Source organism: Helicoverpa zea, chromosome 2 (assembly GCF_022581195.2).
Source record: "Helicoverpa zea isolate HzStark_Cry1AcR chromosome 2, ilHelZeax1.1, whole genome shotgun sequence".
NCBI classification, from domain to species: Eukaryota; Metazoa; Arthropoda; class Insecta; order Lepidoptera; family Noctuidae; genus Helicoverpa; species Helicoverpa zea.
The window spans coordinates 8,647,873-8,674,996 of record NC_061453.1 but is presented as its reverse complement, the minus strand read 5'-3'; the positions used below and the strand labels follow the sequence as shown (position 1 = coordinate 8,674,996).

General features: G+C 38.1%; 1 protein-coding gene across 6 annotated transcripts; it reads left to right on the top strand.

Moving 5' to 3' along the window:
• The first annotated feature begins 238 nt into the window (after positions 1-238).
• Positions 239-27,051, top strand: LOC124637603 (protein ECT2). Of its 6 annotated transcripts, XM_047174216.1 has the most exons (21): positions 239-486; positions 2,858-2,940; positions 5,908-6,115; positions 12,485-12,620; positions 12,996-13,208; positions 13,528-13,671; positions 15,046-16,653; positions 16,971-17,102; positions 17,251-17,494; positions 17,703-17,818; positions 18,032-18,159; positions 19,255-19,425; positions 19,626-19,741; positions 21,600-21,760; positions 22,237-22,377; positions 22,781-22,910; positions 23,265-23,419; positions 23,596-23,706; positions 24,380-24,475; positions 25,501-25,647; positions 25,775-27,051. In XM_047174216.1, exons 2-21 carry the CDS (start codon positions 2,895-2,897, stop codon positions 25,883-25,885), a joined length of 4,314 nt encoding a protein of 1,437 aa, XP_047030172.1. In that variant the 5' UTR covers positions 239-486; positions 2,858-2,894; the 3' UTR covers positions 25,886-27,051. The 6 variants fall into 6 exon arrangements, with proteins under 6 accessions (XP_047030172.1, XP_047030163.1, XP_047030155.1 ...); XM_047174207.1 differs by lacking the exon at positions 2,858-2,940 and having other exon boundaries at positions 24,380-24,448; XM_047174199.1 differs by lacking the exon at positions 2,858-2,940.
• Positions 27,052-27,124: the final 73 nt, after the last annotated feature.

Sequence of the window (27,124 nt, the reverse complement as noted above, 5' to 3'; positions counted from 1 at the left end):
TGGATGGTAATATGAAGCACAGAGTTAAGGATACATTTTATGGCATCGGTCTCAATGCATCGGTCACACATATTATGGAAATAGTTTTAAATTGTCTGTTTAAAATTTAAAGTCTCATTAAAATAATGATTAAAATATTCAGCCATAAGCCAGCAGCAGTGTCGTCTTCGTCTTGTCTTTTGCTTTGTTTATGGTTTGTCTCTGACGGACTTCAATTTGGTTCGTAGTGAACTAGTGAGTGATTGCTATACTGAGTTTTAGAAATGTGTTTGAAATGGATAAAACTAATTATTTTCATAAAAGACTGAGTTTTTTGCGTAGTGAGATATAGTACAATATGTGTCGTATAAGGTTTTTGTAATTTGTGTTGTGATTTTAATGATTGATGTAACGAACCAGTGTACGGCAAGATGGACGAATTGTCTAAGGGCATGACACAAACAGGAAACACCGCTACAACTGACAAAATTCAAGAAAATGATGATGGTAAATATTCTAACGTATCATTGTTCCATTACATATAGTGTGTAAAGGGTGCAGGAATTGATAAAGAAAGGATGTAGATGTTTGGAAAAAATGTAAACAACAACTAAATCGAAAAAAAATACTGTTTGAATTATAAATCTTCGTTTTTGAAAAAGTTTGCACTCAAAAATCGGTAATTTTGGTAGGGTCTTGAGTAAACTAGGACTTAGGAGCTAAACGTAGTAGTCTGAAGCTCAAAATGTTGCTGTGCGTCGTTTCCTACCTGATAATTGCATTCTAGTCTAGAGTAATTCAGCTGGAATAGATTTTGTTTTTGCTGCCACCACATAAACTTTTTTAATTGTTTTTTTTTTTCTTTAATTGTAAAAAAGATCTTATCATTGCCATGTTGCTCAAATTGAAGCAATTATTATTTATTTTGATGAACTTTTTAATCATATAAGTTTGATAGACCATGCATTGTAGTCCTGGATATATTGTATGTGAAGCAATGTCTTTTTAAAACCAGAGCAAAAATTTCTGTATTCATATTTATTATTCTTATAACATCCCATAATATCCATAAAATAACCAAGGTTTTCAATAGTCTGACTCTAGCTTTTAGATTTTTTTGTTATATTTCGAATTGATAGAAATAGAGATTCCAAATCAAACAGTATTATTTTATAACAATTATTTGTCAAAATATCCTTTAGATTATTTCCTTCCCTTATTGATGTAGGTTTATACATTACATTTCTTTCTTTCTCCTGCCCTGTTCCCATTTGAATACCTTTATATTAGGCAGACACCAAATCAATGCCTTTATGTTTGATTTTGTTTATATCAGTAGAATATAATATTTTAATATTTGATGTTTTATATGAATGTGTTTCAAAAAACATTGTCAATGCACAGGTGTCAACAATTACAGTACTTATCAGGGATCCTTGAAACCATTTCACAGTATAATTGCTTTTCAAATGTTCTTTTAATGCCATTCTCTGTACAAGTAAAATCAATAATATTTTACTGGGAAGAGGTATGCAAGAAATGATTATTTTTGTCTGTATTGTGTAATAGTCCTCACTTAAATTGAATATACCAAATCTGCTTTGCAGTATAATAATAACACAAAAATAAAGTATTGATCCAATGTGATATGTAATAGAGGTGTTTTTGTATACTACATTACCAATACAAGTAGTTAACAAAAGCAATTAATTATTAGAAGGCTTGACCCTTCCGTGTTGTGAAAACATTGACTACTTCACATATTATTCATTTTATGATAAACAGATATCTGAAAGCACTGATGACTCTTTAGCTGCAATAATAAGTACTTAGTTAGTTGATATCCCAAGTCAATTTGAATATTCATTCTGAAGTAGCTCTTTGAAATCCAAAGCTTTCCATAACATATTTCAGTAGACAAATTTTCCTCATCTTTAATTACCATAAATAAGTTTGTTATAATTACTTATTCCATATGCAAGTAATGGAAAGAAAAGTAGATACTAATGTTGAAAGTTATTCATAATATTTTTCTTAAACTAACTGTTTAATGTAAAATAGATACCTGTATTTAATTTATTCAGCTTAAATGTCAAATGGCAATGTCAAAAACATTTACAAAGCTAACACAAATATTTCCTGCTTACCATAATAATAATGTACCAATAGTGTGGTTAAGTAAATAGTAGTTGCATAACTTTCAAATTTAAACTTAATACAACTCCAGAAGAAAAACAGATGCTGTGCCAACTAGTGATGTAAAATGAAAAAAAAAACGATTTGTTTTTTTGACTTTATTGAAAAAAAAACATGAAAAAAAACTTTGCATCGTTGTTTTTTTTCTAAATTTGGTTTTTTTTCTAGCCTACGTTTTAGTTCAATTTTCAAAATTTCCCTTTCGTTGAGTTAATATCAATGAATGTTGCCAATATTTTTATGAAATTTTGGTAATGTTTTATCAGAAAAGTACCATAGATTCAAGAATAAACCTAGGACTCTATTATGTAATCTTAAGTATTAATCTTTAACAGTTAATGCCCTAACAATTTTAGAGTTATATTAGTCTTGAAAAAAAAAGGCCCAGAAAAAAAACAGTTTTTTATCAGGTTTTTTTTTTTTTCAAGGTTTTTTTACACATTAGAAAAAAAACGGTTTTTTTGCAACACTAGTGCCAACCCCAAATAATATTGGGATAAGGTCAAAAGCAGGATCATGATAACTTAATAACCCTTCAATAACAAATAATTTCTTTAAAAAAAGATATGGAGCTTCCATGTGTAATTTCATAGCTTTGTTTATCAGTTTTAGTAGAATTTATATACTGCAACGGTCATCGCCCCTTTTCGCCCAAGATTGTTGAAGAGCACTGCTTTTGCAGATGGCGTAAAGCGTGGTTTGCGGCACGCACGCCAACTATGCTAGCGTTGGTAGAACAACTGCGGTCATACCTCGGTGGAGGATGTGAGTGCGAATGCGTTTGTAGCATGGCGTGTTCTCAACAATTCCCCATCACAATTATATAACTTACCATATTAAATAATAAAAACACCATATTAAATTAAACTTTGGCAATATCAATGCTACATTTTTAAAACTTCATGCTTTACCTAATCAATAAATATTTTATGAAAAATCAAACTTAATCCGTACTGTTTGCCTTATGTTGTACGAAGTTGTTTCATTTCAGTTTTCTTAAATAATATAAATGTTATGTCAACTGGACAGTAAAAGTAACTTACTTAATAGCTTTAATTTGATTAAAATATATAACTGTGTCTTTCAAATTATAAAATGGTCACATGTTTGCTTTAATATACGTCACACATAAATAAGCAATATGACAGCAGTTATTGCAGGTAAAGAAGTTTAATCTATTTACCATTTCTATTAGTTCGAATGATGTGTCATTTTGTGCATGTTTATCAATCAATGGACAAAATTGAAGGTTCATCAAAAAATGTGTTATGGTGTGAATACTGCTTATTTTATTATCACCATTTAGATACCATTATCATTATCTAAACTGCTGAGCACTCATCTTGAGTGCGTATTTGTATGATTGAATACTTTCGTACTGCATCTGACAACCTACTCAATGTGTGAGGTACAGGCAAGAGCATCTTGTTTTCGCGTGGTGTTGCATGCCAAGAGTGCCGGGTGTTCCCTATGTCGCAAGCGTGACTCAGCGACCCTGAACCATTAACGTTAGAAAACGTGTTAAGAAAGGTCACATTTCTCGTTATATTGTTTTTCACGTTTTCACTTATTACTAGGTACCCATTATACATCGAAGGCGTGCACTTAAATATTACTAATCCGTTCTTCATATCGTAAACATAAAAGAACACTAGTAGACTTTTTCAATAAAATACCTAGAGGTCTATCTAGATACAAATTAATCGGATTTTATCAAAAGTAAAATGCATTATACTTTTGATAAAATTTGGCGTGCACTTGGAGAGGCCTATGTCCAGCAGTGGACTGCGATAGGCTGATGATAATGATGATGATGATAATGCATTATATGAGTAGAAAATTTAAAGTTTATGTACCTATATTTGGGTTATACGCGCGATTGCTCCTAAATCCTGTATGCTAATCCTATAATTATCCTCTAGGTTTAGTAGTCATTATCTGAATAAACAGACTCCCGTAGAACTTTATGATTATGTAGTTAGGGTAGTGAGAATAGCTACAAAATCACTTATCGTTGAAGCGTTAAATTATGACCGAAATAACAATGATATGCGCCGATGATCGATGTTTACAAGAGTTGGAACTCGCTCGGCATGCCTCTGCCGTGCATTCTTGAAGGATCAAAGGAAGCGGTGGTTGTCAGCATCTGTTTCTTTTCAAGTGGTTTTCGTCGTAATCAGATAAATCGTGTTCATGGTTCACGATTACCTTACACGAGAATAATTTGGCGAAGACTACGCAGCTCTTCAAAAGATCTATCTTATTTCAGTTATTAAAAATTAATAATATTAGAATTCTAAATACACGTGACGACAACCAAAGGTGTTTAAATGACAGGTGGGCGGGACCCACCAATTTCACGTGCCCTCTGAAACACGAAGGGGTAGGGACTCGACACTCGTCATGTCAAGATGCTAATCCACGAACTGACCGCGACCAGCGTTGCTTAACCCTTGGGGACTTAGCCAGGAATTCTTTCTCTTCCATAATATTTCGTACATAAACATTTAATGTAGACAATAATACATCCAATCGAGGGTTCAGGTCTGCGAAGCGATATTCTTGAGAAATCGCACCCGCAAGCCAGCAGCATGGTGTTAAAAATAACATTGATGCCAGCAAAGAGTTAAACACGCATGACTGCGTCTTATGCCAAATGCCTTAAGTTCCACGATGAGCCTTATATGAAGACCGATCAGAGCCCGAAAATGACCTAATGGGCATGAACACTTTTGGCATATGATCGAAATCTAAAACCTTAACACTAGATACATATCCCGTGAACATAATGTGACATGGTTGTACATGATCCAATCAGAGTAACTATTATGAGGTAGTTTTGCTTTATTTACCTCTGATTATTTCGAATTCATTAGGATTCGTTTAAAAACTGATGCACTGGAATCCTTAATCGCAATCCTTTATTCAATTGGGAAAACTTTTTCAACAGCAACATTCATTATTACAGTTACAGAGACCTTGATCGATTGATCAACTTTTAAGCTATTGCTATAAGTTAATTATCTATTCAGAATACACCATAAGTAGGTAGTGCGAACTCTTCCGTGCCTCGAACACTAGTCTCTGGCCCAAGCAGCTATTCACTGATCTTATTATAGTGAATGTGTGAGATGTGAAAGAGGCAGCTAGAGGTACTATGAATGTATGTATGTATAACTCTACCCAAATTGGATAAACTATACCGATTTATACGTGACAAAAATTAGTATGCTCCCTGGGTGTAAAAAGGTTCATTATCATTACACAGTTTCCTAGCTTGCCATTTATTGAAACATGTACTGTATGGTATGCAATAAATATTCTAGTTTAGTCGTAATCCGTCTGAGCCCCAGTCTGTACTATTTTAAATCGTAAAATGTGCGCACATATATCATAATAGAAATTTTATTGGTAGAGTGTTTAATCCAACTCAGTGAAACATTCTGCATTGACTCGTTATTTTGTTCTAATACGATGTATAACATAATCGTGCTACAGATCTTTGTTTGTATGAAGATTACTTAATATGTACAAATTATAGTTAAATTATTGCCCTTATACATCTGGATACATAGTACACTATGATGTAAGAAGTGGGACTTCTTATATCTCAATATCCACAAGACATCCAGGGTTGGCAGTCAATTGAAATATGTTTTAAGAATCTAAGCCTTTAGTAAATTATTCCATTCCGTATCTTATAAAAGTATTAACATTGTGATTATTTACCAGGCTCGTCGACTCCATTAGTGTACGTGAATGAGACGTGTTTGGAGTGTGAGAGGGTGCGCGCGGCTTGCGAGCGGCTGGGCACGGTGGCGGTCGCTCCAAGCCCAGAAGCTCTGCCGCCGTCTCAGCAGCCCCCCGCCCCACCTTCCTACGTCATCACTTCACCATTTGACGGTGATCTGTTTGACACTGCACATAGAGCGAAATACAGGTGAGTGCTTAATTCTATTTCAGAATAGAGAACAGACCAATACTGTTTCGCGATGGTGTTGTTACCTTAAATAATACGTAATAGTAAAAAATCCTAAAGTGAAAGCAAAATAATTTGACGTGGCTTGCTTTGATCCAAATTGAAAACTTAAATGTCTGAGATCAGATACGAGGATAAGGATGAGTAAAGGGATAAATGTCAATAACGACTTACTCGAATAAAATTGCAATATTCCAATGGTACTTGTGTTGCTAACTATTCGTTATTGACATTTATTTTGGCAGCTCGAAAGGCGTTTTTGCTAGTCCAAACTACTAATAAGCGCGTCGAATGCTGTATTGCGCGGTTACATTAACATCTTTTTGTCTTACACTCACCTACGCTTTTGTACGTGTAAACGCAACCGTGGAAACGTGGTGACGTTCAGCCCGCCTAAAATAGTGCTCATTAAGATGAACATTGCGATAAAACCAGCTTTTTAAGAAATGTACGATATGATGTAGGTTTTATTTCATTATAGTTCGGCCATTCAGAGAATGCGTTCCTGACACGTCGCGATTGAACTGACGACGTAACTTTGCAATGGCGTTGCAGTTACGATAAAAATATTTTTGCTGGTTGTTTACCGTTTTAACAATTGAGGAGCATTAAAACAACATTATTATATCAATAATCAATGAATGTTATAATTTTGTGCCAAACTGAGTGTCAAATAACTTGGTAAACAATATTTTTCTAAATCTATACTGCGCTATTACAAGGTTATGTCAGCGGTTTATATTTTGTAGTGCTGTGCTAAAAATAACAGGCAAGTATCGTAATCTGTTCTTATACAGTTATAATATAAAATAATACGTTTTGATTTTCTTTTTAAGAATTGGAAAATAATGGACTATAAGACTTAATTATAACGTTTATGAAATATAAAAATAAAACTATGACCAAACCGCATTTTTATACTTAGATTAAAAATGGTAACCCCAAATGGCGTTATGGGCCGCCATTTTGTGACGCTAAAACAGTCGTCCGTTGTCGTTTCGTGCGCATAGACCACGTTTTTCAAGTGTTTTCGATCTGTTTTTATTTGATTACCCGGCTTTTGTTAGACCGAGATATCAGGATTGATTCTGTTATTGATAATAATATAATTATACATGTAGGCGAAGATGATGATGAAGACACCACCTCCTCAAGCAAATCGGAGTCTGATTAATATTCTGTTCGCACATTCAATTCAATGTACTTGTAACAAAGAATAAATAAAACAATTTTATTATATGAATATTACCTTTTTTTGGTTTCCACTTAAATAACTAAAATATAAAACAAATGATTCCGCCAATTTAAAACGAAAATAATCTTAAAATAATGCGGCGGTTCATTTTGAAGGAACGGTAACGAACTCAGTGTTATGTTGTGCCCATCACTAGTCGTGACTAACTGATAGGTGTCAGGAACGCATTCTCTGAACGGCCGAAGTATAGGTTGTATCTGTAAATACTCATTAAAATAGTAATATAGCATGCTGATCATCAATTGTTTTGAAAACATAACTCTTCCATGTCATTACCTACCTATACATGAAGAGAGCATTTTTTTGTTATAATGATCATGTCAAAGATTTATAGCAAAAATTCCTCACAGCTAAGTATTTCTACAAATCAAACAACTAGGGACGCTTGTCGACACAATAATTACTTTCGATCTAAATCTTGAAAGCAAAACCCTTTCTTAAGAAAAATAAGATTTGGCAGTTTTATTTTTAAATCTCCCTGCCCATGACTCATTGTGTTTAATTGTTCTTATGATGAGAATATACACAATAAGAATGCTGAAGAAACTCAGCAGCCAACGCTGTGAACTGCTGTGGGCGATGCTTACTTCAGTGCTGATTTATGATTAGCGTCAAACAACTATCTCCATAAATTATTGAAGCATGTCCCTGTCTATGCTTTGGGTAGAAACACATTAGAGTAACAGATTCCTTTAATTAAAGGAAAAACAGAAACCCTTGTTCACTGCGTTGTCCGTATTTACGTGTCATGCGCTTTTCTTAATAAAATATTTAAATAATGGTTAATTTTCGCAATTTGCAACATTGCAAGTGATCTACCTAGTACCCTTATGATGCATTCAACGAGCGCATCCTCCTTCCACACCACGCTGTCAAATCGCTAGTTCAACAACCCTGATTTCCTCTAAGTTGTATTTTGTTCGCATCGAAACTATAGTCTGTCTTGAGTTTGATTTATGAGTGGCAATTTGGCGGCTCCTTATCGTTCAATGTGTTCATTAAATTCAGCTGCGGTAGAATTGAGCTGTACGGCATCAGCAAGGAGGCGCTACGCTGCCCGGCGCCATTGTTAAAATGTCGGGATATTTATAATTCTGTTCTTGTAGTTCGAACACCATTCCCTCGAGCTCAATATATGGATGCATTTAATTCCTATTGAAGTGCTACCGGGACGATGCTGTTTAGATGATTCTGATGAGAATTCATTGTTTTATTATTTCATCTCTCTAACCTGACTCATATAATATAGCGTTCTATACGCATAAAGCAAAAAAAAAAAAATGATTAGCCTGATCGAAATATCGAAGAAAGAAGGCAAAATCAAAATCACGATTCTATAAAGACCGTTATGACATCTTCAAAAGTATCATCATTAAATACAATGACCAACACATAACTCCCATCAAGTCGGGGTTGTTTATAAACGAGGGACCTTCTACTCGTAAAACGGCCGTATGTTACGGTGACTGTTTCATAGAAGGATGGATGTAAATAAAGGTGCGTGTAGAGTTCGCGGGCGTGCGACGCGACGACGTTCGGCGTAGCGCGAGGGTCGCCCTTGTGGCCGCGCGACGCTCCTTGCTATTTTCGGCCTCACATTCCTCTCGACTGTTTTTCAATCTAACGTGAAACGCACAACGCGCACGCCGTTTGTGCCTTTGTTTTCGCGGCACTCGCGATAAAACTATTAATCTGTTTCACTTCTCGAATTAGCACGAAATAATAGTCAACGAATACGCGAAATTAAAACGAGATCATGTATGCTCAGATTTCCGTTAGAAGTGTATGAGGTAACCTCCATGACGATGATAAAGAGTGCTAGTGAGTGGGTCCAAAGCGAAGCGATAGTGTCGAGAGCACGTCGGACTAGTGCCTGATTACAGTGGATGTGATAGTAATGGGGCCCACGCGGCTGCCACCTACACCTGAGGAGGAAGATCCTCCGCATCTCGTCGCTCGTGCCGAATCAAAAGCTTTTGATAATATTCAGCCCAGTTGCGATGTGTAAGTGGTGTTGATGACTTTATTTGACTTATGTTTGTTCTAATAACTGCTGTCAGTGTGATTTCACTGAGATGAACAACTTGAATAGTTTTGTTTATTGTGGGCGATAGGACAGTCAAAATTTCATAATTATTTCAATTGTGAATTTTCACAGAAGTTTCGTGTCTTTATGATTGATTTTCCCTGTTCTGTGTAAAAAAAATTCTTCCTCGTATGTTACAACTACAGCCGTTATGAGAAGCCGTGATTATATTAATCTTTGGCATGTGTCAATAATATCAGTTGATATCGATTTTAGACGACATTTTGATTTAGTCAATCCTCAAGTTCGATACATAAGAGGATGAACGGGTGTAGTTGCATTCCTACCAAAATATTTACACACGCCTTGAATGAAGAGAAAAGCTGACTGCCAACTCATTCTAAAGGCATTTATTTCACAAGCTTCTTTAAAATTTACTATTTTAAGTTTTCACTGAATCTATTTAGTGCATGAGTAATTTTCGGAACAAAAATATGCTATTTTAATATTTAATTGAATCGCAATGATTGTTTACAAATTCGTGGAATTCGACTGTAACTCATCAAGTATTTCTAAAGCGACAGATAGCTATAGTAGCGTTGTATGCGGCATCCTGTGACGTCAGGCCTACACAGTCCCAATAGCGACTCGTCGTCGTCAGAACTCAACGCACTTTTCTTTCCGAGAGCTCGCGTCACGCTGACGCCCACCATATCCAACAACACTTTTAATTCACAGCTTCGCGGATAAACTCCTTGCCCTATTAATATTTTCTACAATGACATACATATGAATAAAACGAATTCTATAATTGACTCAAACGAACAGGCGACTAACATCCTTCATTCAAGCAAAATATAATTCCATGTATGTTTTCAAAATATAGTTTCAGTAGTATAATTTCGAGTTTTATTGTTATTAATTGTGTCTGGATGCGGGCAGCTTCATACCGGGAGGGTACGCGGTCACAATCCGTTAACCGTCAATGGACTGCTATAATAACGATAATTAATATTTAAAAAACGGCTTCAAGAGGTGGTTTCTAAATTCGGCCGTACACATTTTCTTGTTGGTTTTCTTTTTCTTTCCGTAGGTATATATTTTCTTTATTCACCTACTTTCACTATCTAAAATACATATAAAATGCTACCCTATATTAGAACTTACTGCGTCAAGTAGACATGGCACATGGCTATGGCTATTCACTAATAACGAATGTTTTGTTATGTTGATAAGCGGTGCCATGTTACATTATGTACCCACATACTTACAAGCCAATGTGTGGTACCTACGTTCATTTCATTAAATCCATTGATACCATAACAAATTATTACTTAGTGGAAGGCTTAAGTTATTTCTCACAAATTACGACAATTTTAAAACATACAGGTAATACTTGGACTAAATATTCAACGTTTACAGCAGAATTACAAATAGTCCGATTACGAGAAATAATTCCCTCGGGATCCATAGAACTGTGGAGAACCTCTAAATACATGTAACAAGAAGTAAACCAACTCTGTGCTTCATGTTGACGGTTTGTACGTTACTCAGTAAAACAGGGGAGTGCATTGTATTACATAAAGAAATTCATTAATATTCAGCGTGAGGTACTCCGGATATGCACCGCTAGTTCTAATTATACAAGGGGTCGAATGTAGTAGCTGATGTCCAAGTTTTCAGCTTCGAACCAACATAAAAGGAAAGCCCGCCTGTGACCTGACTTGATAATATTTTCATACTACTGATAAGGTTAACTAATTAGTCGGATGTAAGCAAATTGCTAGCTTATAAATTGCAACTGTTACTTTGACCGGCGAACTGTAATTGATATGCCTTCAATATTGATAAGTTTATCTTGAGTACCAATGCGACTAACTGAATATTTTGTTTCAAAAGTATAATAATGGGTTGGACGGAATTTCACTGTGCTATTGCAACGTACATTAAACTCGGTCCAATTAATAAAAATGACTAATAAAATTGTGAAACAACTTCTACTCACTCGAAACATGTTACGCTGCACATTTGAAAATGAAATCGAGAGTGACAGAACATTTTGAATCGATTTTTAGTAAAGAAATAGACACTTTCAAAGGGCTTTTTGTATTTTTTTAAGTAGCAATAACTGACAGCTTCGGTTGGTGATGCATTTCATTAACAAATTAATATAATTGTATACCAGTGAATCAGATTAGATGTATATATGATTTTGTTATTGACTATGTTGACTGCTAGTAGCGTCACTGTAATGACTGTTTGTATTGGCACGATAGACAGATTTTGCTTCATTTATAAATATTCGTGCAAATAATTTTCACACATAGTAGGATGTACAAAAATATTTTAAGACCTAATATACTAGTCATGTACCTAATCTGTATGTGTAAATGTCTTTCTTATTGTAAGTGAATGGGGTGTTCTTCAAACATATATATTATTTCCTGTTATTAAATTGGTATGTCATGAGTAGCAGGAACAGTTGAATCAGAATCATAGATTCATGAAGGGAAATATATCAGCACTTCAAAAGATAAGATGTCATTAAATTATGAGTATTCCTGGTACTGTGTCTAATCGACATCTCTACTTAAAACTCAATTCCGGCGATAATGACTATGCTTGAATATTGTTCTAGCCTTAGTTTAGGAGTCATAACAAATGTTCTCTAGTGAATAGGTAAACGGCAAATATTTAGCGGAGGGCAAAAACTTATGCATTTTAGAAGCCAAATATTTCGTCACCCTACATTGTCAGTGATATCAAATAGGCGTTTGATTGTCTAGGTGTGTGTGAAGGCACCTTGGGTAGCATAGAAGGCCGCATCGTATGTGGTATGGTGTGTCATAAAATAATCAATAATTTACCCACGTACATGGCTATTTCAAGCTTTAACTTAACAAAGAGGTTGTCATATGACTTTCTTTTATTATGTATGAATGGTAGTTACTTTAAAAATAAATCTCAGCTGGTTAAAATATTTGGACACTGAACTGGCTACATAGGTACTGCTATACTAATGCTTGATATGAATGTTTGTGTGTTACAGGGTGCTGGGCCCTACAGCAGTGCTGCAGCTGTCGGAGCGCGATGAGCCGGCGCCGGCGACCGCGCGCCCGCTCTACTCGCTCGCGATGCGCGGCGCTGTCATATGTTTCTCAGGATTCCGGAAAAAGGATGAACTTGTTAGTAATGCCAATTTATGTAGGAAATTACGTGGTTCCTTAGACACTGATAGTTATTGACTAATTCTTGAGTTTTACGTAAACATCCTCCTATCATGCAAAATCGGCTCTTGCGGTCGGGTGACAAGAGTGACAATATTGATAAACTCGAAACAGTTTTACAGTCAACCATCTCCAAATCAACCAAATCTGCCTTCAATTGAAATGAATGCGACTGTATGTAGGAACATCATCTTTGATTGTATCCTATTAAATGGCCGTAACTGTTCAGAAACACAAATTTACAATTTAAGTAGTTTATGGACGGAGGAGTACTTGAAGAAAGAAATAATAATCATTCAGTTCAATGTGTACAATAGATGTATTATTCGGCAGACGTACCTGATAACCCTGATCCACTATATGGGCGGGTCGATCCGCAAGGACATGTCGAGTAAAGTGACGCACCTGATCGCGGCCGCGGCGACGGGCGACAAGTACCGGTATGCGTCGGGCTTCGGCCTGCCCGTGCTGGCGCGCTCCTGGGTCGACGCCTGCTGGGAACGCCGCGACGACCCCGCCTGCCTAGCCACTGATGATGACGTCATTGTAAGTATTATCAAAAGTTATGTTTATTGACCACACTATTAAATTAGCTCGGGCCCACCAATGTACAAATCAATAAATTAAAATTATGTTTTTTGTTTACTGTTATTATATATATTTATTTCTTTGGTTACCACATGTAACCAAAGAAATATACACACGACATATTCCTTTTGGAATTCGGGAAGGTTATTTTATTGTTCTGTTGTAATTTTTTATGCGCGAAGTAGTCTCTCGGGACGTCGGCCCTACCTCAGGATATAGCTATTCATAATTTTCGTAGTTCAAATACTCATTCTGTTTATTTATGTCGTCATTGCAGAAGGAACACAAATTAAAAGTGTTCGCGGGCGCTCGCGTCTGCTTTGTGGGTTTCCCTGAAGATGAGACCCAGCACATGGCGGAGGTGCTCGCCAGCAATGGCGGCGGCACCTGTCAGCTGGACGACCCTGACTGCACGCACGTCGTGAGTACTGCATACCTGTACTTTTACACACACACACACAATACACGTGTCTCAATGTTGTTCGTATTTGACTTATTGCCGAACATAATGCAGCTGATAACCCCGATAATGCTGGTAGCATTCTATTGATTACATTAAATTCAATTGTCCTTCTGCGCGGCAAGCCAAATGTTTACAAACATGACGAAGACCGAAGTCGCACCATTAAACATTGTATTTTCAAGGTCAAACATAGCTGTTTAAAAAAACCTTTTTAACAGTCTGACGATACGCTTAATTCGCCATTCGTTAAATTAATTAATTGTTGTTGTTGTGTGTTGTTAGACCCTACCAACGATACAAAATGTCTTACAGAATGTTTACCTCTGCATAACATGCATACATACCGGTTTATTTATATAATTCATGGCACATTACACATAAATAGTAACTAATTTTAATTTTAGCATTATGAAGTCAGCATGCGTGTAGTTACTATACTTGGGTACACAAATCACTCTTAGTTAGACATACATTGTAGATAATATGAATAAGCTAGTAGCACACCTATGTTGTTATTAAGACACATTTTACACCTCTTTACTTCTTCCGATGACTGCGTATTTATTAGCAATGCCTTCAATGCCAGCAGGTGTTTGATGTACAATTATCAGTACAAATAATGACCCAATGACAGCCGACTCAATGTCACGTCGCGTGTTTTATATGCACACTGAAATTGTTTCGATATTAGAAACTCTTTTGCGTTTTGTTTTTTCATCTGTTGTTTATTTTATCCCGATATCCCGACCTGGTCTTCAGCCACTCGGGATAGACCAACATGTAAACCACTTCCGCATCCCTCACCGCACGACACAAAGTCGACCCATTGTTTCTTTTTATTTCATTGTTTTTTATATTCATTTTGTTGTTATCACGAGTTTCATGGTATTGTTGGTTCACTCATATTCACTGCTGTGTTTACTTGCGCACCTACCTCATCAGTCTACGTGTACCTACACACACGACCTCCATTTTCTAGTGTTGTTCACATTTTTTGTTACATGTGTGTTTTTATGTGTCGACTTGCTTCCTTAATATCCTCTCTCATGCACAGGACACTATTTACATTGTAGATATACCTAATCTCACAAGCAGATCAATTTCATTTATTTAAATCGCTTCTCAAACACCTCTTTCATAGACTTCAATTATGTTCAGAAATACTTTGTAAACTAAACTGTGAAAGTACATATTATCAATCTTCGCTAGGCAGTCGCTTTCTTTGTTGTAACTACCTCTATCGCGATAATAATATTATTATTGTCGTCGTGCATGTTTGTATTGGAATGGCTTCATTACATCATTGCGTGGTGTGTTTCACACATGTTTCAGGTAATGGCCAATGGGGAGACTTTCGGTCGTTCGCTTATCCTATCGCCCCACCCCAGTACACCTAACTCCACGAAACCATCCCGCAGCACTCCCAACAACCGGTCCCAGTCCACTCCCAAGAGCTCCCTGTACCGCCGCCTGTCGGCGCGGCTGTCGGGCCGCCGCGCTAGCCCCAGCAAGCGTAACGATGTCAGTGCCGACGTATCGCACGATGAGCGAGAGCAACGCTTGCAGTTAGCTCGGAACAGTATTAGAGATAAACACGCCAAAGCTGTTTGCAAAGATCAAACAGATGACTTCAGTATTAGCTTTGTAGGAAAATCGTTTACCGACGACTTATATTATAATTATGACAATACTAAAAGTCCCCCACACGTTGAACGTGTTGAGTTGCGCAAAATTAATATTTCCGATAAAGAGAATAACAAAAACCTGTCTCAGCTCGTCCATGGGGCAGACAGAATTAACTCCAAAGACAAGAGAGAAGTATTTAGAAATAAGTCTATGAACGTTTTTAACTTAGTTGATTGTCTCACTGAAGCGGGATCTTTACACTCGTCACTCACGAAGAGTTTGTGTGATCTCGACTCCAAAGATGAACCAGTATTCTTGTTAGCCAACTCAACTGTCGGCAAAGAACTGCAACAGTCGACAACTACAATATCGTCTGGCAAAAAAAGAAGTCGTAACTCTACAGATTCTAATTTCCAAGTGAGCACAGTTGATGCTAACTTATCACCAGACAAATGTGAAGAAAGTAACTGGAAGTCTATTAAAAGGCTTAAAATTAAAGACTCTTTTAAATTTAAAAATAGGCCGACAATATTCAAAAGAACGAAAAAAGATTCGGTTACTAAAACGTCCGGAGAAATTGTAGTGGAGTCCGTGAGTCCAGACAGCGTCAAGCCTACTGACCCAGCTGGTGAATTTATAGCTTCCACATCGTCACCCATCAAAGAAGATGATAATGCTTCTATTTGTTCAATGAACACAAGCAAACAGTCAGGATTTTTTGATATATCATTTGCTTCAATTAGAAGTTCAAAAACTGTAAAATCCGCTTCAAAACTACGAAGAAGTGTGAAGTCATTTACAGCTTCGTTTAGGAGCGAAAGAAAAAAGAAATATGAAAAGCGAGCAGAACGTAATACTGTAGAAGTCGACGCGAGCCATTTACCTTCAGATCTCAAAAACGTTTCTACACCAAAGAGGGTATTTGATGGAATGAATTTAGATATTTCCCCAGTACAAGTAGATACAGTGGACAGCACTGACCTAGCTACCCCGGTCAGAGACAGAGATGCTGATGTAGATGAATTGGATGATTCCACCGTATTTAAAACCCCACAAAGCCTATGGCTCCGAACTCATCGCCATTCAATTTGCGGCGGTTCCGAGCTGCGTATGAGTAGCGCGCTGAGCCTAGCGTCGGCGTCGCCGCGCCTCGGCCGCGCCGGCCTGCCCCCGCCCGCCCCCGCCGCCCCGCCCCCGCCCGCCCCCGCCGCCCCTCCCGCCTCCCGCTCCGCCCGCGACCAGCCGCCGCCCGCCTCGACGCCCCCCATCCGCGACGCCCACACCATATCGCAATGCCATGGAATATCGCTGCCGGTACTAACACTATTTTATTCAATACTACTAAACTTATAGTAGCTTTGTCATGCCATCGAACATCAGCGGTCATGGTCTGTGTCATGTACATGTCGAGACTTCTCGGCCTCGAAGTGGTCCTCGCTGGAATGCATGTCATATAAAATATATCTGCACCTTGAAATCTATTTAGACGCTTAATGGGGCGTGCGTACACAGATACGCCTTCACAAGAATTGTGTAGGAATCCCGATGAACGGGTCTAGTGGGTAATGGTGAAGGAAAGCAATCTCAGAAGTTAAAAGTATGGTTCGTAATACTTCCCTTTGTGAATGCAGGTTGTCGATGAGCACAATACAGTGGTTGCGCCGGATTGTTCGACGCGGGTGCATGTCGTCAAGGCCGAATGGTTCTGGGCCTCCGTGCAAAACGAGGAGGCGCAAGATGAGCGAGATTACCTATTCAAAGACGTGAGTATTAAAATTGCAGTAATATAAATATCAGCAAAAGATTATCATCAACAAGTATGCTTTTATTTATATTTTAAAGAATGTTTAGTTTGATATAAGTTGAGTGAATGAACTGGAGCGGTATAGTAATAGTTCTGTCTGTGCGCAGTACTTGGACGAGGTGTCGCGGCGCTCGTCGCTGGGCGGCGCGGGCGCGGTGGCGGCGGCGGAGGAGGCGGCGGCGGACGCGGCCACGCCGTCGCACCTGCAGCGCCTGCGCAAGCGCAAGCTGCGCGGCGGCGACTCCGCGCTGCACAAGCGCCGCTCCTCCGTGGGCGACGCCGTGCTGCTCAGCCTGTCCGGCAACCTGCTCGACTGCACCCCCTCGCCCGACGGCAAGCAGCTGCTCGAGGGTCAGTAGCTCTAACCACCTGTTCCATTATATGCACAAGTAATTAACTGAAAAATACCTTTCACCAGATTGATAACTGTTGTGTCAACAGACAACGGTATAATCATATATTTATGTTTTCTTGTTTATAATAACGTCATGTTGAACTCGTGCACTACGTAGGTATGCTATTATGCGGAACGCTCTGACCGCTCATTGTTCGTCCACAGAGTCTGAGGTCCCCGACACGGTTGTCAGGAAGCTGCTCTCGCCTCGTCAGCAAGTGTTTATGGAGCTGCTACAGACAGAGTCCAATTATGTCGGAATATTGCACACAATAGTTACGGTAAGGCTTTTATATACATATACTCACATTTACATAAAATAAAGAAAAATAAGTTTTTTCTGTGACAATAACTTATTTACAATAGATTGGTTTCTAATTACAATAGATACGATGCATATAATGAGCGTGATGTTAAGTAATGGCTTTTGTTTAATTTGCAGATAAGTATAAAAATATATATAGTTAATAAATCTGTCTTTAACCTACATACAGATGTTTAAGCAACCGTTGGAGGAGATGGCCGAGGACGACAATAGTAATGGCAAGAATCAAGCATTGCTCAATAATACTGAACTCAAAATTATATTTGGAAACTTACCGCCTATTTATGAATTACACCAGTGAGTATGAACATTGTAGATTTTTGCTTTCTGATTGTCGATACCTGCAAAGCCCAATTTTTCCCTTTTTAGTTCCACTAATTCATGGAGCTCAGGAGCCACCTTCTTAGACACCACATGAGTGTAGATCTCTGATCGTATTTAGGCCCAATTTATGTTATGACTAGACATCGGATTATATGCACTATCAAAATGCCAAAATATGCATGCAAATATGCACTAAAAAAGAGAGAAATATGCACAAAATATGCACTTTTAAAAAACCACTAATAGAATTAACTTTTATTTTCACAACATATATTTAAATATACATAGAGGTACTATTAGTTGTAATTCTTGTGACAATATACAATTACATATTTTTCAAGGTTTTCTGCCGCTTTGAGACGTTTGTCACTTAAAATTAATTTATAGGCTGAAAATGACAGAACTTGAAACTTGGCGCCATTTCTGCCGAGACCTCTTCAGGTATAGAGTTTGTCCGCTGCCATTGATAAATGCGTTAACTTTTTTTATTGCTTCGAGACTCGGGTTTTTATACAAAACAGCATTTAATTAGCCACGAACATTTTCTGAAAGTGAATTCGGAAGGGCGTTACTCTGTTCAATCATTTTGTCTAATATTTCCAAGGCACAGAGGAAGGTTTTTAGTTTCTAGTCTCTCATTGGCATCGGGTATATTGCTGAAGTGTGTTGCAATAAGAGCAATATTTTGTTTAATTGAAGAATCCTCAAATGCCTGCTGGCTTGAATTAATTGCAATGGCTTCTGAACTGTCAAACTGACTGAAATAAGCACTATCAACGAAAAAGTACCAAAATATGCAATAACGCTAAAATAATAGCATAATATGCATTTGCATATGCAAACATGCAAATGCATATAATCCGATGTCTAGTTATGACATATATGTCATCAATGAACTTGGATATTGATGAAAACTGACGATGAAAACAAATGTTTACGTTTACGTTCAATTTTCATGGTAAACAGATGTTTTACGGAAAACGGACAATAATATTTTGATGCATCCGATATTCATCCTTAGTGTTAAAACTAAACACGTAATGAGCATGCGTTGTGTTCGGTGTGCAGGCGCATGTTAGAGGAGCTGCGGTTCGCGCAGGCGCACTGGAGCGAGGAGACGAGCATCGGGCGGCTCGTGCTGCGCTACACGCCCGACATGGTGAAGGCCTACCCGCCCTTCGTCAACTTCTTCGAGAATACCAAGGAGATGCTGCAACAGTGCGACCGTGAGAACCCAAGGTATGAATATAAACGTCATTGTATCTGAACCTCTGGTATACAGTATTAAGTTTCGACATAAAACATATGTTGTGCATAATTTCTCTGTTTTTAGTGTGTCAAAATGTATTTACGTGTGCAATGAAGAAGAATAATAAAAAAAACACATTAGTTACTGTACTGAATCGAAGATTTAATAAATGATTTTTTTTTCTTTTCAGATTTCATGCATTCCTGAAAATCTGTCAAACCAAGCCAGAATGTGGCCGACAAAGTTTACAGGAGCTACTAATAAGACCAGTGCAGCGATTACCTAGTATAAGTTTATTACTTGATGGTAAGTACCCTTTACGTAACATAAAGTTCGGCCGTTCAGAGAATGCGTTCCTGACACCTATCAGTTAGTCAGGACTAGTGATGGGCACAACATAACACTGAGTTCGTTACCGTTCCCCCAAAATAAACCGCCGCATTATTTTAAGATTATTTTCGTTTTAAATTGGCGGAATCATTTAAAATTTATATTTTAGTTATTTAAGTGGAAACCAAAAAAAGGTAATATTCATATAATAAAATCGTTTTATTTATTCTTTGTTACAAAGTTACAATCTGTATTTCTATGCAATAAAGTAAGTACATTGAATTGAATGTGCGTACAGAATGTTAATCAGACTCCGATTCGCTTGAGGAGGTGGTGTCTTCATCATCATCTTCGCCTACGTGTATATTAGGTATTATCAATAACAGAATCAATCCTGATATCTCGGTCAAAATCTTCCAAAATCAGGTTTTTAGAGCTCTACCTCACTGGGACGCCATGGCGACGTCGCCAGCGGCACAGGTCTGGCTACTTCTGGCATCCAAATGTCGCCAAGTCGAGTGGCCATGGCGTCTCGACAGTCAATTGTTTACGTTGTCGCTCAAGAAATTGCAAGCTGACTGGCGACCACATTGGCGACTGTGTGAGGGAGGTGCGCTTTACCGTGTACATTATAGTGGCTACTGTGGCCACGTCGCCAAGTTGCCACGGTAGCCAGAAGCCACATAGGGAACTGTAGCTCGTTGCCACGCCTCCAATTTGGCGACGTTACCAAACCGTCGCCAAGTGAGTTAGGTTCCATACATTTCAATACTAACTGCTTGGATACGTAGCCGGCGACGTCGCCATTGGCGTCCTAATGAGGCAGGGCACTTAGTCTTAGCGCACGAAACGACAACAAATGACTATTTAGCGTCACAAAATGACGGCCCATGATGCCATTTGGGGTTACCATTTTCAACCTAAATATAAAAATGCTACTTTCTTTCGCGCGTTCAGTTTGATCATAGTTTTATTTTTATATTTCATAAAAGTTATCCTATAGTCCATTATTTTCAAATTCTTAAAAAGAAAAACAAAACGTATTATTTTATATTATAAGTACCTATAACTGTATAAGAACCATCAACCAGAACAGATTACGATACTTGCCTGTTATTTTTAGCACAGCACTACAAATATAAAGCGCTGACATAACCTTGTAATAGCGCAGTATAGATTTAGAAAAATATTGTTTACCAAGTTATTTGACACTCAATTTGGCACAAAATTACAACATTCATTGATTATTATTGATATAATAATGTTGTTTTAATGCTCAACAATTGTTAAAACGATAAACAACCAGCAAAAATATTTTTATCGTACTGCAACGCCATTACAAAGTTACGTCGTCAGTTCAATCGCGATGTGTCAGAAACGCATTCTCTGAGCGGCCGAACTATAGTAATTATTCCAGCTGTTTGAACTATCTCCCAAGATTCTTCTCACTATAAAAAGTTGTCTGCAGCTGTTTTCCATTAATCTGCAAGCTAAATTTTGATCTTAATAAACTGTTATAAAATAGAAATGTAAAAAGAAATAGAGTCATAAAGAGATAATAATAATACCGTCAGTTGCACAAAGCTCCATTAAAGTTAAAGCTTCATTAAGTCTATTGCTGCCACTTTTTATCTTGTTGACAAAGAAATAGTCAGCAATAGATATAATGAAGCTTTGTGTAACTCAACAACAGGATCAAACAAGTTATGTTCGATTTCTATAAATTCTTATTTAACTACATATACAAACATCCGATTGACAACTTCCTTCTTTTTAGGAAGTAGGTTAATTTAACGTAGAATAGATTTGATATCTTATGTTATGTGTTTGTCAGACATACTGAAGCACACGCACAAGAACAACCCCGACCACGGCGCGCTGGTGCAGGCGCTGGCGGGGCTGCGCGAGGTCATGTCGCACATCAACGAGGACAAGCGCAAGACCGAGGGACAGCTGCAGATGTTCGACATCTACAACGACATCGACCAGTGCCCGGTAACGCGCACACCTATGTTCTATCGTACACACACACACACACTTGTGTGATATTCTACCTTTTAGAAATACAGCTCAGTATGCTGACCAATCTTGATGTAAAGAATAGTGTTTGTGCTTGTTTATACATATACTTATATTTTGGTGAAAAAGCATCAGAAGATCCCTCCCGCTGTAGGCTGCATCGTGAGGGAGTGTCAAACTTACTGTTTCAAACCCACCATGTTCTTTCTTTTCCTTCAATGTACTTGTACATAATCAAAAGTACTTTTATGTACCGGTACATATAAAAGCGTTTTCGAACTTTAAACTTTTTCGAAAAATCCCGCAGCCTGGGCAGGCTTTGGCTCTAGTGGGCCCCCACCCACAAAGCACACTGAGTCATATTTCGTAACATACGCAAGACTATGTGACTCAAGGATTATTGTAAAAGTCGGTTGGAACCCTCGTCGCTTCATGCTTTGTATTGTACGTAGGCCCACCTGGTGTCGTCTCACCGGTCGTTTGTATCGCGCTGTGAAGTGGTGGAGCTCTCCAAGGAGCTGTCGGGCCGGGGGGACCACCTCGTGCTGTTCCTCTTCACTGACACCATGGAAGTCTGCAAGAAACGATCCAAAGTGAGTATGTTGCCTGGGATTATATTATTCTTTATTGCACACTTTATATGTACATACAACTGCAAGCTTAACCCAGAGTTGGGTTCTCTTATAGCCAACCTTTAAGCGATAGAGTGATTGGATTGAGGTAGGGTAAATAAGTTCGGAGTGCTTGCTGACAAGAGATATAAAAGACATGAACATGGTTCGACACTAATGTCCAGTTACTTTCCTTGTCAAGCCTGTGGTAAGAAATGTCGCTCTCGTATCTGTCTGTTCAGTCACGAAAGGCGTTGTATCACAGACACCACCACTTAAATCGTCTGCAATAGACGAAAAGGCCGTTGAGGGTAAATAAGGAATGCACTACAAATATAAATTATTTTTTATAGCATAGTCAAAGCAATTTCTCATTTTATTTCAGGCTTTTAACAGTAAAAGCCCAACGAACGGCACGGGCACGATGCGGATAGGCTCGAGCAAGCCGTACCGGCACATATCGCTCATGCCTCTCAGCACGGTCAAGCGCGTCGTCGATATCAGGGAAGCTGAAGGTTTGTACTAAAGTGTTGCTATATTTGATATTATGGTTATCTACTAAATTATACTAATACATAAGGATGAAAGATTGTATCGAATAAATAGGCTCCTTATCTACTGAACCGATTTAAATAATACTTTCACTCTGAGGAAGAATGGGAAGCCACAATTCTCTGCACTGAACGTGGCCTATGTTTTATACGGGTACGAGAAAAAGTTTCCTTGGGACGCGGTTGAATCCGCTTGGAATAGCCAGTATTATATATTTCGATACAAATACTTTGCTGCATTTACAATATGTGAGGTTGATGTGTCATCAAAGTTAACAAATAATGTAGCACCATCTCAAAATGATTGTATTGTTTCAGACTGTCACAACGTATTTGCGCTGATGTGCCGCAACAATCAAGAGCTCAAAGAGAAACTCTATTCCTTTATGATTACTGATGAAACCGTAGACAAGTCACATTTTCTTCGACAACTTTGCAGACAAATGGCTAATACCGTCTGCAAAGCTGATGCTGTAAGTATTGCTCATGTTGTAGTTTACCAATATGTTATTATGTTTATGACACACACAACACAACACAGCTACAAAGTCACAAAGTCTGGTACATTTCGAAAAATGGATATGAAACAGTAATCGTCACTGATGTAACTGCTGGGCCCATATTACAATTATAATATTGTTTTTTCCAGGATAAATTTCTGGCGTGCCTAGAGTCGCACCAGCTCGACATCGACACGAGCGAACTGGCGCTCAGCACACTGTCTAAGGTGTCCAAGTTCGCCGCCCGCACCAGGATCAAGGTAACATCACGTCACTAACACAACCCTTGTCTATACTGTATGATATCTTGGCGAGAGTCCAGGCCAGGCTAACAAACTATAGGCCAAACACGTGTTTGTTAACCGCCTGACTCTCGAACCCAGTTTTAAAATATATGTACATGAATAAAGCATGAATTAGACGAATATTAGCTTAGCTTGGACATAGAATAACAAGCACATAACAGTGATGTTGGTAAGTTACAAAAATTTTAAGTGCTACCTCAAGGAGTTCGTCACAAGCATCTCTATGTAACTAAGGCATGATATTGTAGTCTGCAGTCGTTTTGCATTCAACTATGTCAACGTGTTATAACAATCAAAAGTCATACATTCATTTACTCGCCGAGTTGAAATGGAATAGAAACAATGGCTAAGAACTTTCTAGTACGAATCGGGAACTTTTTTAAATGGGGAGTTAACAAAATCATGTGTTTTTATGCCAAACCACTAATGTATGGGTGGGTTAACTTAGCCTCAACCTCAGTATTTTTAAGTTTTTGTGGGCACATAATGTATCTACGATACGGGTGCCTGCACTTCACAAGGACAAGAATGGTTGCGCATATCGGCGACTAAGAGCGACTCGCAGTGTCCTGTTCTAGTGGTTAGTGTTGGCATAGTAGTGCAGAGACAGCGTCGTGTTGTGTTGTAGCTGGAGGCGCTGGCGGGGCTGACGGGGCTGCTGCGGCCCGAGCCGGGCTCCGGGCTGCTAGACACATGGGTATTGCGCGCTCACTTACTCGCACAGGTCTGACGCGCCTCTGCCGCACTCCTGAGCCCCACTAATACCTTCATCCGCACACTGCTTCCTGTTTGTCACTATAATACTGTGTGCCGTTGCTACGTTCAGTTAGATGTGCGCTGACCAATTCTTATGGATAAAAACTTTTTATAAAAAAAATAAAACCTTCGACTTCAATAATATACCAAAACATCCAAATCTTACAAACCCGCAAATCGGTTCAGGAAAACATGAGATAATCTCGCTCAAACATACATTAAACTGAAAACCTCCTTTTTTTGAAGTCAACTTAAAAAAATATATCACTCAAATGAACGTCCGTAAATATGAAGAGTATTATAAACCTTAAACGTTGCTGGCATCCATGCACTTCTATCTGAACCCCTCATTTTCATAATCTTACTCATTATCATCCCGGTTATGGAGGATTATTCATTTAATAATAATACATGTCATTGGAATTTGGGAGACTATTAAGTAATAATGTGATGAAAGCACAGGAATCAGTGTGTGCTCAGTAATCAGTCCATCGTTGCTTAATTCAGTGACTACTCATGAAGTATTGTATAACTTGCGTTGCCAATGAATGTATTGCTAAGTAAATAGCTCAATTTTTGCACAGAGAGAGCGAGGGTCGAGGGAGTGAATGTCTTAGTTAACGCTTAGCTTTAAGTCCTTACACACATTAACCGTCGTGAGCGTGCCATACCAGTGGTGTTTTAACAAGTCATCCATACATACTCATTTCCTATTGTTTCTAAACATCTGTGTCATTGTGGACGGAAAATGGGCATGGTTTTGTTATGTGATGACATATTGTCTAATAAACACTGTTATAATTGATATTTTGGGCTTCTTAAATTATTGTAAATGAGACTAATATTTAATTTAAAATTATTTGAAATTATAATAAAAGTAAAGAAAGAGCATGTTCAGTTTGTAAAGTAAGTATTTAACCAGAAGCCCAATGTAAATAGTGTTGTATTTTTGCATATTAATTAGATACATTAATTTTGTCGTATGTCGTACAGGTGGGTCGTGCGTTTTCGTTTAACAAAACGCCGTCGAAGCTGAAGCGCGCGATGTCGTCGATGATCTCGCCGTTCGGCTCCACCTCCAACCTCACGCCCGCCTCGCAGCTCGCGCAGATGAGGCTCGCCAGCTGTAATAATATCAACGTGAGTCAGCTCTCTACATAAATATAATATTACGAGTGTCCGTTTAACGTGAAAATAACATATTTTGGGTTTTGATGTAATGTCGTTCAGTACGCTAGTGGTGCGTGACCGGTGTGTTGTGTGGCAGGAGATGGGCACGAGCGGCGGCGGCGCGGCGGGCGGCGAGGTGCTGGTGGCGCCGCTGTCGGTGCAGCCGACGCGCAAGGCGGCGGCGGGCGCGGCGCTGCGACGCTTCTGACGCCTCGCGCAGGCGCCGCGCGGCAAGCACTACTCCTTATTTATTCTGTAACGCGTCCGGCAGCGCCGCCGGACTGATGGTGCAACGAGTGCCTTGGATTGAACCGTGAACGGGTTTGAATGGAATTGATTGTGCAGGTTTAGTAAATTATTCGAAAGTATTTTAAGAAGTCGACAGCCTATCGAGATCGAAAACGAGTGTCTACCGTTTATCAAGGTGTGCTTAGGTGTTGTAATTAAATCGTATAAATTCATAATCATACAAGATTTACCCTTGAACAGGGTTATCGAGCTATTTGCTCGGCTTTTCCGCCAGTAAAACTCCACTATTTCAATGAATCTTGTAGTTTTATGAACTTATAGTAAAATCGAACTATTCTCGTTATAAACTTTGGTCAATTTATGGCTTTACCATCTAGCCACAATTTTTTCACATCAACAAATCAATACCGCCCTTAGCTCAATACTACAAATTTAGTAAATATTATGTGCCAATGTTTAGTTAAGTAGCAGATTTCGCAACTTTTTTGCACAATTACATCTTTTCAGTCTATATAAATATATTTTAGAAGAATCCTGCAGACATCTTAATCATTGATTTGTTGATAAGTGATAGTTTTTGAATATAGATACTTTGAATGTAAAATATGCAAATAAAATATAAATATAATACGATGCAATCGATGGCCTAAGTTTAGCTAACTTACGAATTTATTCATCTGTCAACATGTCACAGAAACGTTGCTGATATTATTGAGATTTAGTTTTTGAAAATAATTTGTACATATGTGATATTTTAAATATATTGTGAAATAGATCATAGCATACACTAGATCATAGTAGAATACCCACGATGCAATCTGATGGTGATTCAGAGTTTTTAATGTTTGCATTATACTTTGCTAATAGACAATGAATTACTCAAACGTTTGAATCAATCAGGATGGGTAAATAGGTGTTGTGTAAATAGTGTACGGAACATGAGCAGCTTGTGTAAACTAGGCGCCCTCGAATGTATCTTTTAAATATATTAATTCGCGTCTGTAAGTTATATGAGTCTCACTTAGGCTACTGTCATCAATCATGTGTACACATGTTGCTACATTGTACAAAAGAACAATATTTATAAATATTTTAAATGATTGAATAAACATTTATTTTCAATCAGTTGTGTTTTTTGTTTCTTGAAAACCTCTCTTCAAAAAGCGGTTTCATTGTTATTTTACGTTTCGGTTTATTG

Coding starts and splice junctions, on each gene's coding strand:
- LOC124637603 (XM_047174199.1), top strand. CDS start 411: ATGGACGAATTGTCTAAGGGCATGACACAAACAGGAAACACCGCTACA. Junction 6,116..12,484: donor GCACATAGAGCGAAATACAG/GTGAGTGCTTAA, acceptor TGTGTGTTACAG/GGTGCTGGGCCCTACAGCAG. Junction 24,476..25,500: donor GCGCTCACTTACTCGCACAG/GTCTGACGCGCC, acceptor TATGTCGTACAG/GTGGGTCGTGCGTTTTCGTT.